The 12,427-nt window shown below is 40.8% G+C and overlaps 1 protein-coding gene across 1 annotated transcript in view; it reads left to right on the top strand.

Moving 5' to 3' along the window:
* The window catches only part of VWA8 (von Willebrand factor A domain containing 8), a 486,197-nt gene extending 474,193 nt beyond the window's left edge, over window positions 1–12,004 (top strand). The window contains exons 44-46 of the mRNA XM_040341313.1: window positions 2,762–2,860; window positions 3,452–3,690; window positions 11,351–12,004. Coding sequence (XP_040197247.1) covers window positions 2,762–2,860; window positions 3,452–3,690; window positions 11,351–11,459 — 447 coding nt within the window. The 3' untranslated portion in view covers window positions 11,460–12,004. The remainder of the gene's footprint in view (window positions 1–2,761; window positions 2,861–3,451; window positions 3,691–11,350) is intronic.
* The last annotated feature ends 423 nt before the right edge of the window (window positions 12,005–12,427 follow it).

A 12,427-nucleotide genomic window follows, 5' to 3' on the forward strand; every position in this document is an offset into this window, starting at 1 on the left:
ACATCTATTTTTAACAAGTTGAGCGTTCTGACGTGTGAAACCCTAATGGCCCGAAGCAATGTTTATATTATTACTACGGACCTGTTGATTCTGCAATAATATTGTCATTGCCTATGATGCTGCTGTAATACAAAAAAGTTTGGGCTTTAGATCTACTTTAAAGGGGAGGTTCACCCTAAAAACGACTTTCCCTTATTACACTGTCCCCCCACATTACAATACGATTATGCCTATTCGTTTTTTTTTTATGCTGTACATACCTTCATACAGCTATTCACCCGTGGCTTCCGGGATGCGAGTCCCGCGGGAGTGGGCGTTCCTAACATGGTGGTGATTGACGTTTTGACAAAAAACGAGCTCCCCCCGTCGCGTAAGCCGCGTCACGATTGGCGAAAGGAGCCGAATGGCGAGTAGGCGCTATACTGCGCCTGCGCATTGCCGTTCGGCTCCTTTCGCCAATCGTGACGCGGCTTACGCGATGGGGGGGAGCTAGTTTTTTGTCAAAACGTCAATCACCACCATGTTAGGAACGCCCACTCCCGCGGGACTCGCATCCCGGAAGCCACGGGTGAATAGCTGTATGAAGGTATGTACAGCATAAAAAAAATAATAATAGGCATAATCGTATTGTAATGTGGGGGGCCAGTGTAATAAGGGAAAGTCGTTTTTAGGGTGAACCTCCCCTTTAACAGGAGAATGGGAGAAAGGAATTAGGGCTAATTAAGACATTTGATTGTTAAATAGGAACAGCTAATACTGTTTGCAGTCATCATATACACAGACCAGTATTTGACTGTGAAAATGACAACTGGTTGCTGATTATACTGGCAGAAGGACCTCACTGGGGGAGGAATAACAAGGTATAAGAGATTCAGCTTAGGAGTTAACATGAAATAGGACATATTAATACACTCAGGGTCCTTAATCGGTTAATGAAAATATGCATTCAGATTCTACCTACCTCCCCATTATGCAGCAGCTTTGGTATATATGACTGATTACCTGAGGCTGTTAACCAAGCTAAATGGATGTTCACTAAAAAGTGAAAGTACCATTCATTTCCCCCACCTGCACTCTTAACACATTTGAGTTTCTTTTTTTTTTTCGGGAGTGGGTGAAAGGTACCTGTTCCCACCTCTTTAATTCTTGCATAGGATAGAATAATGTCACTCGTCCTGCCACCCCCTACCCACCCACTCGCATTCCTTCTAAGACACAACATATGTCCCAGAAGACTGAAGGATCATACTCATTGCACCAAACAATCTTGTGGATGCTCAATGGGGAGTGGGCTTTGATTCCCAAGGAAGTCACAGCAAGCTCCCAAATCCAAGATGGCGTAGCTTTTTAAATGTCAGCAGCTACAGTATTGTAGCTGCTGACTTTTAATTAAAAAAAAAATGGATGAAGTTCTTTTTAAGCCTGTGATTGTTTATTTACACTGATAAAGTCTGGGGCAGTGTTTCAGTTGTTATTGTCAATGTACCAGATGTGACCCAAAATTATTTATGCATAGAAATAAATAGCACTTACTATTAAACTAACATGGAAAAACTGTTTGGTATTACATAAAATTTCCAAACTGAAAGACTTTCTTGCATCAGAGGAACCTACAGATGATCTACTTAAGATGTTTGTGACCCTAATGCCGCGTACACATGATCAGTCATTCGATTAGCACGGACCGATGGACCGTTTTCATCGGTTAACCGATGAAGCTGACTGATGGTCCGTCGCGCCTACACACCATCGGTTAAAAAAACGATCGTGTCAGAACGCGGTGACGTAAAACACACGACGTGCTGAAAAAAACGAAGTTCAATGCTTCCAAGCATGCGTCGACTTGATTCTGAGCATGCGTGGATTTTTAACCGATGGTTGTGCCTACTAACGATCGGTTTTGTTCTATCGGTTCGGAATCCATCAATTAAATTTAAAACAAGTTGGCTTTTTTTTAATCGATGGTTAAATAACCGATGTCGCCCACACACGATCAGTTTTGACCGATGAAAACGGTCCATCAGACCATTCTCATCGGTTTAACTGATCGTGTGTATGCGGCATTAGACAGGTCATAGATGGCCTCCAATCTACAAGTTTGAGGTGGATGGCGGAATCCTCTGGCTGAGCTATTGTATTCTGACAGCGAGGTGACTTCCCCGCCATCAGAATACACTGATCAGCGATTCTGGCTGTACAGACATCGACCGGTAGGTTGATTTCTGTACAACCAAACTGCCCATACATGGATCAAAATTCGGCCAGTCCCTGCTGAAAAGTCCAAATTGCGATCCATGTATGGCCATCTTTAGACAGCCTATCGTGTGAATATTACAGAACATCTAATGTGTGCAGTAAAAAACGGACAAGGAATTATAATTATTTTCTACCCAGCAATTCCTTTAGAGTCAAGCTGGCGGGAGTCCATAAGAGTGAAATAATACAGAGCATATAGTCATCAAATGTTTATATTTCAAAATCCACGAATATATAGCTGTATACAGACTATATAAGATAGGTAGAGAATGTATTGCAATAACATAGCATGACATGCAGAAAATGTGTGTTGCATAACTACTAAGGTTGTTAATGTTTTAAAAAAGTGTAGATTTCTACAGAATATGTTACTTAATCTGCTTCTGGTATGCCTTTTGCGTACATCAGGCTCTGAACTCCAGTGGAATTACATCTGTACACTTTATTTAATTGACTTGTGTTTACCTGTGCTCTGCTGAATATTCACATATTTTTTCCATACTAGTATGATGTTTCGGGACATTCGGGGGATAGTTACAACATTGAATTCATGAGAAGTGAGAAGATTCCAAGGAACAATAAACAGCGACTGGATATTCTAAAGGTGAAAAGTCATATTGTTTTAGTACTGTAAATTAACTAGGAGTCCAGTCACTGCTTTTGTCAGCCAATGTGTCGAGATGTCTACTTGAAGAAATGTTTTTCATCCAGTGCACAAGAAACCATTTATGGCGCTTGGTGCTCTGGTCCTTTACAGTTCCCATGGTACATTCCCATTATGTTTGAGTACAATTCACCTCTCAGTAAATTGTGTTGAAGCATCAGTGCACTTAGGGTTCAGTGAGTAATAAACAGACCTAAGAACACCTGTGTAACTATAATTTTACCAATGAAAATGTAAATAATTTTTGAAAGATGCATATTATAGTAGAGTTTGTTGCATACAGTAGGTATGTGTGACCAAATTGTTTTGGGAAATATTACATCAACCAATTGCCATAATTCTTCAGGCTTGATGCGTACTGTGAGAACTATACCGAGCAGTCCAATTTACCTGGGCCATGAGTCATGAAGCTTCTTTTGAGATCTTCTTTTTAATGTTCTTTTGAAATGCAACATAAGTGTGTAGTAATTCAGCTCAATCTACCTAAAATGTTAAAATGGTGGTGTTGTATGCTTTGTTTTTGTTTTTTAGACTATGCATGCTCACTCTCAGTTTTGTATGAGTGGAGATTACACTTTGGAGGCTACAGAACATGCAATTCGGGAAATAGCCAAGGAGGAGGCAGATGAATATTTTGTTATAGTCTTGAGCGATGCCAATTTAGAACGATATGGTATACCACCAGCAAGGTTTGCCCAGGCATTGACTATTAATCCTCAAGTTAATGCATTTGCTATTTTTATCGGGTCTTTGGGAGACCAAGCGGAAAGGTAAGTTGTTTTCTATCAGCTTTTTCTCTGTTGGTTCCTTTTTTCCATTCTATTTACTTATGGGTGCATGTCAATATAGCTCACCTGCTACAGACCCTTACAAAAGGTAGCAAGTATACTCACATAATGTATTTGTGTAGGAAGGTATTAGTGTTGCCCATAGCAAACCAAATGGATTACAGCTGTTTTGTATCTACTGTAGAACACGTTCGAAAATGGAAGAAAATATTTAGTTTGTCGTTTTGAATTTTTTTTTTTTTTTTTTTTTTTTTTTTTTTTTTTTTTACTTCTATCGTGTGTATTTTATCATGTTTTTAAACATTTTACCTTTAATTCTTGTCACTCTTATCCCTCCGTTTTCCACCTCCCCCCCACCCCATCCCCTGGGACTCCAGTTGCCTCTCTGACTTCTTTTTTTTTTTTTTTTTTAAGTCCGAAGATATTTTGTCGGGTAATATGGCCTATGCACCCATAAGCTCCGCGAATGTCATGGAATTTTTAAACTCCATCCACTTAGACCATATCTTTTCAAATTCCTCTAAACTATCTGAATCACTTAGCCTTAAAAATTCTAAGTTTTGAATATAATTCATTTTGTTGCACCATTCTTTAATGGGAGGACTTTCCCTTTCTTGCCAATGACTGGCTATCATATTTTTAGCTGCCGTTAACATGTGGGGTAAGAGACTTTTCTGGTATTGTTTCGTGGGTAATCTTATCCTCTGATGCAAACATCCCCAGGGGTCATCTGGAATCTCTATATTCGTAATTTCCGTAATTAATTGTCTAATTCTTCTCCAATACACTTTGATCTTTGGACACTGCCACCATATATGGGCCATGTTTCCGATCTGCCCACATCCGCGCCAGCACATCTCTGAGGCTTCTTTCTTATATTTGTGGGCCTTGTCTGGTGTGATGTACCATCGGATTAGGCATTTATAGTTTAACTCAGTTGTTTTACTATTTACTGATGTGGTGTGCACTCTTCTCCATATTTGTTTTAATTCTTGAATATTTAACGAATATCCCAATTCCTCCTCCCACTTTTTAATACATGGTGGAGTGTCCAAACAATCAACTTCTATGAAATTCTTATAGATCTTGGAGATAACTCCTTTCCCTGTTTGTCCTTGACTAATTCTCTCGAGTGGGCGTAAGTTTTCTGCTGATCTATGCGGCTGTGGGAGAGCCTCAAAAAAATGTTTTAACTGGGCATACCGCCATTCGTTTATCTCTATTATCTCTCCTTTTTCCTTCAATTCTTCATAGGTATTTAATTTGTCTCTCGTCATGACGTCCTTCAGCTGAGCATTCTTTTTTTTTATCCAATTACCGGATATCTTTTCTAACCCCGGTGTAAAATAATATGAATCTTTTATTGGCATTAGTGGAGAATTAAAATCCCATTTTTCCCTCTTGTGAACTTTATCCCATATTTTTATAGCATGACGAGTGATGCTATGTGATTGTCTACCTAACTCCCTATATTTATCTGGGATCCAGATGATGCTCCCTAAAAGGGCATTGCTCATCTGAAATTCCATGCTTACCCACCTTTTTTGTTTAGTGTCCCTAATCCAATCCATCACTCTTGTGAGAATTACTGCTTCATAGTAACCTCTTATATCTGGTGCTCCCCATCCCCCTTGTGTCTTATTTTTTTTCAGCGTTGCCCAACTAATACGAGCTTTTTTACCCTGCCAAACAAAATTTAATAAGATCGTTTGTAAAGTCTTAAAGTACTTCTGGGGTAGAGCGATCGGTAGCATCTGTATCTTATACATGATTTTGGGCAGGATCACCATCTTAAAAATATTCATTCTCCCACCCCAGGATATCTGTCCTGTAGTGAGTCTACTAAGTTCTGTTTTGATATCTTCCAACATAGAAACAAAATTTACTTTATATATCCTCTCTTTAGAGATTGCTATTTTTACCCCTAAATATTTTATTTCTTTTTTCCCCCACACAAAAGGGAACTCTTTTTGGTAAGCTATTTGGTCTTTCTTAACTATGTTAATACATAAGGTTTCGGACTTGAATGGATTCATTTTGTAGTTGGAGAGCTCTCCATATTGTTTCAATAGTTTTATTAAATTTGGTAACGTTGTTCTCGGGGATGTTAAGTAGAACAAGATATCATCCGCATATGCCGCAAGTTTATGTTCCTCCCGTCCGACTTCTATGCCCTTAATATCAGGATTCTTCCTTATTTTCCTTAACAATGGTTCTAATGCTAGGATAAATAATAATGGGGAAAGGGGGCAACCCTGTCTTGTACCGTTGTGTAGTTCAAAGTCTCCTGAAAGGGTCCCGTTAATTTTTACTCTTGCCCTGGGTTTATTATATAATACCTTAATCCAGGACATCATCTTTTGGCCTAATCCAATTCTTTCTAAAGTCTTATATATGAAGCTCCAGTCTACTCGATCAAACGCTTTTTCCGCATCTACTGATAAGAGTAGACCTGGAGCTCCACTATCGCTGATTTTCTGAATGGCTAGCAGTGTTCTGATCCCATTATCTCTCCCCTCCCGTCCTGGTACAAAACCAACCTGGTCGGGGTGGATCAGATCCTTCATCATTCCCTTCATCCGCTCTGCTATTATTTTAGAAAAAATCTTGGTATCGCAGTTCAAAAGAGAGATCGGTCTATAATTCGAGCAAAGTGTACTATCCTTCCCCTCTTTCAAAATTAAAGTAATGGTAGCTTCAATGGCTTCTTTACCCATGTTCCACTTCTCGCCTAGGCCATTCATATACGAGCACATTTTCGGGGCCAAAATATCTATAAACTTTTTATAATAAAGAACAGTTAGGCCATCCGGTCCTGGACTTTTACCGTTTGGGGCATTTTTGATTGTTTCTCTAATTTCATTTTCTGAGATCGGGGCTTCGAGCTTATTAAAATTCTCCTCTGATATTACCTCCCATTCTATTTCCTTTAAAAATGTGTATATATTTTTTTCCCTTAATCCTAGTTCTTCCATTGTCTCCTGATTCTTGATTGAATATAGTTTTTCATAATATTCTTTAAAACTCTCTAGTATTTCACTAGTTTTGTGAACTACTTCCCCTCGACTTGTTTGTATTTTCTCTATATAGTTTAGGCTTTTTTTTTTTTTTAATAAATTTGCTAAGTGTCTCCCTGGTTTATTGTCCCAGAGATACCTCTCTTTCTTCACTTGATTAAACGTACTTCTTGTTTCTTGTTCTATTTGCTCTCTTAACTCCTCTCTTTTGATATTTAAATTTAATAAAATTTCTTTAGTTCTTTCATGTTTATGTTGTTGTTCTAGCTTATGAATTTCTTTTATGAGTGTTGTTCTGATATCCTTATCCTTCCTTTTTTTTTCCGCCCCCATCTTGATTAATACTCCGCGCATAAACGCCTTGTGAGTCTCCCAGACTATGGCTTCCGAGACATCTCCTGTTGAGTTTATTTCGAAAAACTCCTCCAGTTCTGTTTTTAATCTAATTTCTATTTCTTTATCATGCAGGAGTTCTTCATTGAGCCTCCACTTCCTATTATTTTCCTGTCTCTCCCCTATTTTTAGTTGCAGTGAGACTGGCGCGTGGTCAGAGAAGGTTACTATTCCTATGCTAGAGTTATTTATTTTTTCTAAATACCTATGCTCCACTAAAAAAAAATCGATCCTTGAGTAGGTCTCGTGTACAGGGGAGCGGAATGTATAATCCCGCTGTTTGTTATGTTGTATCCTCCATACATCTACTAATTGAGACTGATGGAGTTTTTTTTTCAATTTGTTTCTCCAGGCCATTCCAGTCCCCTGTGCACGAGACGTACTATCCGTATCCGGATCCATATGGAAATTAAAGTCCCCTCCTATTATAGCTATTCCCCGTTTGAACTCCATAAAATCTGTTATCATTTTTATTACATAGCGGATGGGGTTCTTATTTGGGCAGTATATATTTGCAAATGAGATTTCCGTTCCATTCAATTTTCCTCTAAGGAACAAATATCTACCCTCTGGATCTACCTTTTTATCCTCTACTATAAACTTGATCTCTTTGGCAAAGCCTATAGCGACCCCTTTCGCTCGACTTATTGGAGAGTCCCCAAAATACCATAACGGGTGAAATTGCGTCATATTTTTGCGGTTTGTCTCTACGGTGAGATGAGTCTCCTGTAGCATAATCACATCACTCTTTAATAAGCTAAGCTCCTTCATTACATTTGCGCGCTTTATGGGTGCATTTAGGCCCCTGACATTATAAGATATTATGTTTATCATAGGCATTTTTTTATGAGTATCCTTCTAAATATATTAGCGGCCTTCTGGAGTCCCCCCTTCCTTTCTACTATTCCCTCCCCCTCCCTATCTTCTCTACCCCCCTCTATCTCCTTCCCACCCCCCCTACCCCCCCTCCCTTCCCTCTCCCCTATCCCTTGGAGGAAATACTGGCCTCTCTGAGGCCCTTGGCTGTGGCCCTCCTTTCCTTTTCCCGGCCCCCAGCTCATCCTCCTTGAGGTTGAGCTCTGATAGGATACAGAGATCGAGTGATCTGTCCACCCGTATTCACCCCATCCAGCTCTATCCCCCCCCGAATCTCCCCTCATGTCCGTCCCCCCACCTTTCTCATCACTAACCGTGTGCAATATTCTTTCATCCCCTCATTTTTTTTTTTTTTTTTTCTTTTTACAATTTCTTTGTCCCTTTCCTCCCTCTAGTTCATTTCTCTCTTTTACCAACCTCCCACTTCTCTTATATACCTCCCCCTCTTTCGGTCTCTCTACCATTTCTTTCTTCCCGGTGGTCTTTTCCAGACCGGTTGCCAAGCCTGAGCTTCTTCTGGACTATCTGTTTGCTCTAATCTCTCCCACCATCCTGGGATCTCGATTAGGTCTATGTCCAGTCTTCTACAGAAATTTGGGGTCTCCTCTGGGAATCTTAGTGTTGCTGCGCGGCCATCTTTGCGGCCTGTCAAACAAGCCGGGAAACCCCATGTGTACTGGATATTTTGTGATTTAAGTACGTCCAGTAGTGGTTTTAAAGTTCTTCTCCGAGATAACGTTTCCCCTGATAGATCTGGAAAGACCTGTAAACTAGTCTCTCTATATTTGGGCGGTTGGTTAGCTTTCATATATCTATTTATCAATTCCTTGTCTTGATAGTTATGAAATCTAGCTATAACGTCTCTTGGAACCTCTGCCCCTACTTCTGGTGGTTTTCTAATCCGGTGTATCCTTTTGTCGTTTTCATGCATACTACTCTGTGTTTTGGAATATCCTTTAACCCATTTTTTTTTTCTTAGCATTACATTACATTACATTTGTTCTATAACCTAAACTAGCTCCAGAAATAAGTCAAATCCAAGAGTCTTCAGGTGCCTGTTTGTACAATTGTTGTTTTAATGGGAAATCCCGAAATTGTTAATTATTGCATATTCTGGAGCTTATTGAATTTGGGGTCCTGGGAAGCTTGTGAAGCTAAACAGAGTTATCTGTAGTCAGGATTCCTGCTTTTGAATTATGAAGCCAATTTAAGTACTATGACAAGATATACATTAGTTAACCACTTGACCACTGGGCACGAAAACCCCCTTAATCACCAGACCAATTTTCAGCTTTCGGTGCTCTCACAATTTGAATGACAATTACTCAGTCATACAACATTGTACCCATCTGAAATTTTTGTCCTTTTTTTCCCACAAATAGAGCTTTCTTTTGGTGGTATTTGATCACCTCTGCGGTTTTTATTTTTTGCGCTATAAAAGAAAAAAGACTGAAAATTCTGTAAAAAAAAAAAAAAAAAATCTAGTTTCTGTCATATTAGCAGGTTATTTCTCACACACAGCATATGCATACTACAAATTACACCCCAAGACACATTCTGCTATTCCTCCCGAGTATAGCGATACCACATGTGTGCGACTTTTACACAGCGTGGCCACATAGAGAGGCCCAACATGCAGGGAGCACCATCAGGCGTTCTGGAGCACCCAGGCCAATTCTGACATTTCTCTCCTACATGTAAAAATCATCATTTATTTGCTAAAAAAATTACATAGAAACCCAAAACATTATATATGCTTTTTTTTCAAAGACCCTAGAGAATACAATGGCGGTTGTTGCAACTTTTTATCTTGCACGGTATTTTCGCAGCAATTTTTTGAACGCGTGTTTTTAAAAAAAAAACAGTTTTGTGCTTAAAAAAAAAAAAAAACAGTAAAGTTAGCCCAATGTTTTTGCATAATATGAAAGATGAAGTTACGCCGAGTAAATAGATACCCAACATGTCACCCTTCAAAATTGCACACGCTCGTGAAATTGCGCCAAACGTTGCTACTTAAAAATCCCCATAGGCGACGTATTGCAAGGTATTGGAGTATTGAGGGTATTGCGGAGTATTGGGGGGGTATTGCAGAGTATGGGGGGGTATTGCAGAGTATGGGGGGGGGTATTGCAGAGTATGGGGGGGGGTATTGCAGAGTATGGGGGGGGGTATTGCAGAGTATGGGGGGGTATTGCAGAGTATGGGGGGGGTATTGCAGAGTATGGGGGGGGGTATTGCAGAGTATGGGGGGGGGGTATTACAGAGTATGGGTGGGTATTGCAGAGTATGGGGGGGTGGGTATTGCAGAGTATGGGTGGGTGGGTATTGCAGAGTATGGGGGGGTGGGTATTGCAGAGTAAAATAAAAAAAAATGATGAGTGCAATACTCTGCAATACCCCACCCCATACTCTGCAATACCCCACCCCATACTCTGCAATACCCCACCCCATACTCTGCAATACCCCACCCCATACTCTGCAATACCCACCCCCCCAGGGTGGGTATTGCAGAGTATGGGGTGGGGTATTGCAGAGTATGGGGTGGGGTATTGCAGAGTATGGGGTGGGGTATTGCAGAGTATTGCACTCATCATTATTTTTATTTTGCAGAGTATTGCGCAGGGATGGCTGGATCTGTGACTGCAATTGTCACAGATCCAGCCCACAGTGCGGCGGCTGCTGCTGCTGCCGCCCGATCCCCCCCCCCCTCCCTCTCCTCTCACACTGTACCGAACGGTACAGAGAGGAGAGGGAGGAACCGGCGTCATTACATGACGCCGGTTTGTTTACAAGTGATCGCGCCGTCATTGGACGGCGCGATCACGTGGTAAGGAGCCGCTTCCATTGGCTCCTTACCGCGAGTGCTGTTGCTGCGGGTCCCGTAGACCCGGCGAGCACCGGCGATCGCGTGTGCGCGCCCGCTCGGGCGCGCACAACGCAGTCTCTGGGAGGACGTACATTGACGCCCTCCTAGAGTACAGGAACCGCTCTGTAGCCGTATTTTGGCTATAGGGCGGTTACCAACTGGTTAAATGGCTTTATGTTAGGTTTTAGTGAATTGTATTACATTTGTCCTCCAGTGCTCTTAGTTCAAAACTAGACATTCCCTTTAAAGAGCAACTGGAAGTTTGGGTACCAAAGTTTGCCCTTGTTATTGTGCCTCCTTCCTGGCACACCAACTTGTTCTAGTGCTTACTTCCCTGGTCTATTCAAGATGTTTTCTTTCACTGGACAAATGAATAACATCTATCTATTTAGCAGTATCAATGCACAAGTAAAATCCTTCCTCCTCTTTCTTTCCATGATAAAGATATTTGCAATGCTAATATCCTCATCCTTTTCCCTGTAACTCACAGACTCCAGAGAACTCTTCCAGCAGGCCGGTCTTTTGTTGCTATGGATACCAAACAGATTCCACAGATCCTACAGCAAATATTCACATCTACTTTGTTGTCAACTGCGTAAGGAAGTTGTGTCCATCTCCAAAACACAGGATGTCACATAAGGACAAAATAATACCATTTAAATAATTTCACCATGTGTCTATAGTGGAGGCTCGGTATTGGGTTCTCATTTCAAATTTTCTGTTTTCAGTGCAGAACATGTAACATTTACTGGATGGTGCAATTTTAGCTACTTATGGAGGAAATGTACGTTAGATGAGAAAAAAGTTGCATTGAATAGTGATATAGTAGTAGCATTGTGCCTGATGTCCAGTCATATTTTTTCTTTTAAAGAAAACCTTTCACAACCATTGTGCTAGAACATTTAATCTTTAACATCCAGCTTTGTTAAAAGAAAAAACATGTCCAGGTCTTTTATACTATATAGCTGGATTTTTGCCAATTCTACAGCAGAATTATATAAGGTTCTCTTCTGAAATACCACTGTAATTTTGGACTTTTACATAAAACTTTTACAATAAACATAAAATGTTAGGGCCAGATTCACGTAGAAGTGCGGCGGCGTAACGTATCGTAGATACGTTACACCGCCGCAAGTTTTCATCGCAAGTGCCTAATTCACAAAGCACTTGCAATGAAAACCTACGCCCGTGTAATTCAAAGGGGCGTGTGCCATTTAAATTAGGCGAGCTCCCGCGCCGGACCTACTGCGCATGCTCCGTTTCGAAATACCCGCCGTGCTTTGCGTTAAGTGACGTAATTTTTTCGAACGGCGACGTGCGTATCGTACTTCCGTATTCCTGGGCGTCTTACGCAAGAAAAAATTTTTTTGAATTTCGACGCGGGAACGACGGCCATACTTTAACATGGGCTGTGTAAAGTTAGGGCAGCTAAAACGACGACTAACTTTGCTGACGGGAAACTAGACTAGCAGCGACGTAGCGAACGCGAAAAACCGTCGTGGATCGCCGTAAGTACTAATTTGCATACCCGACGCTGGTTTACGACGCAAACTCCCCCCAGCGGCGG

The sequence above is a fragment of the Rana temporaria genome, chromosome 2, assembly GCF_905171775.1.
Source record: "Rana temporaria chromosome 2, aRanTem1.1, whole genome shotgun sequence".
NCBI classification, from domain to species: Eukaryota; Metazoa; Chordata; class Amphibia; order Anura; family Ranidae; genus Rana; species Rana temporaria.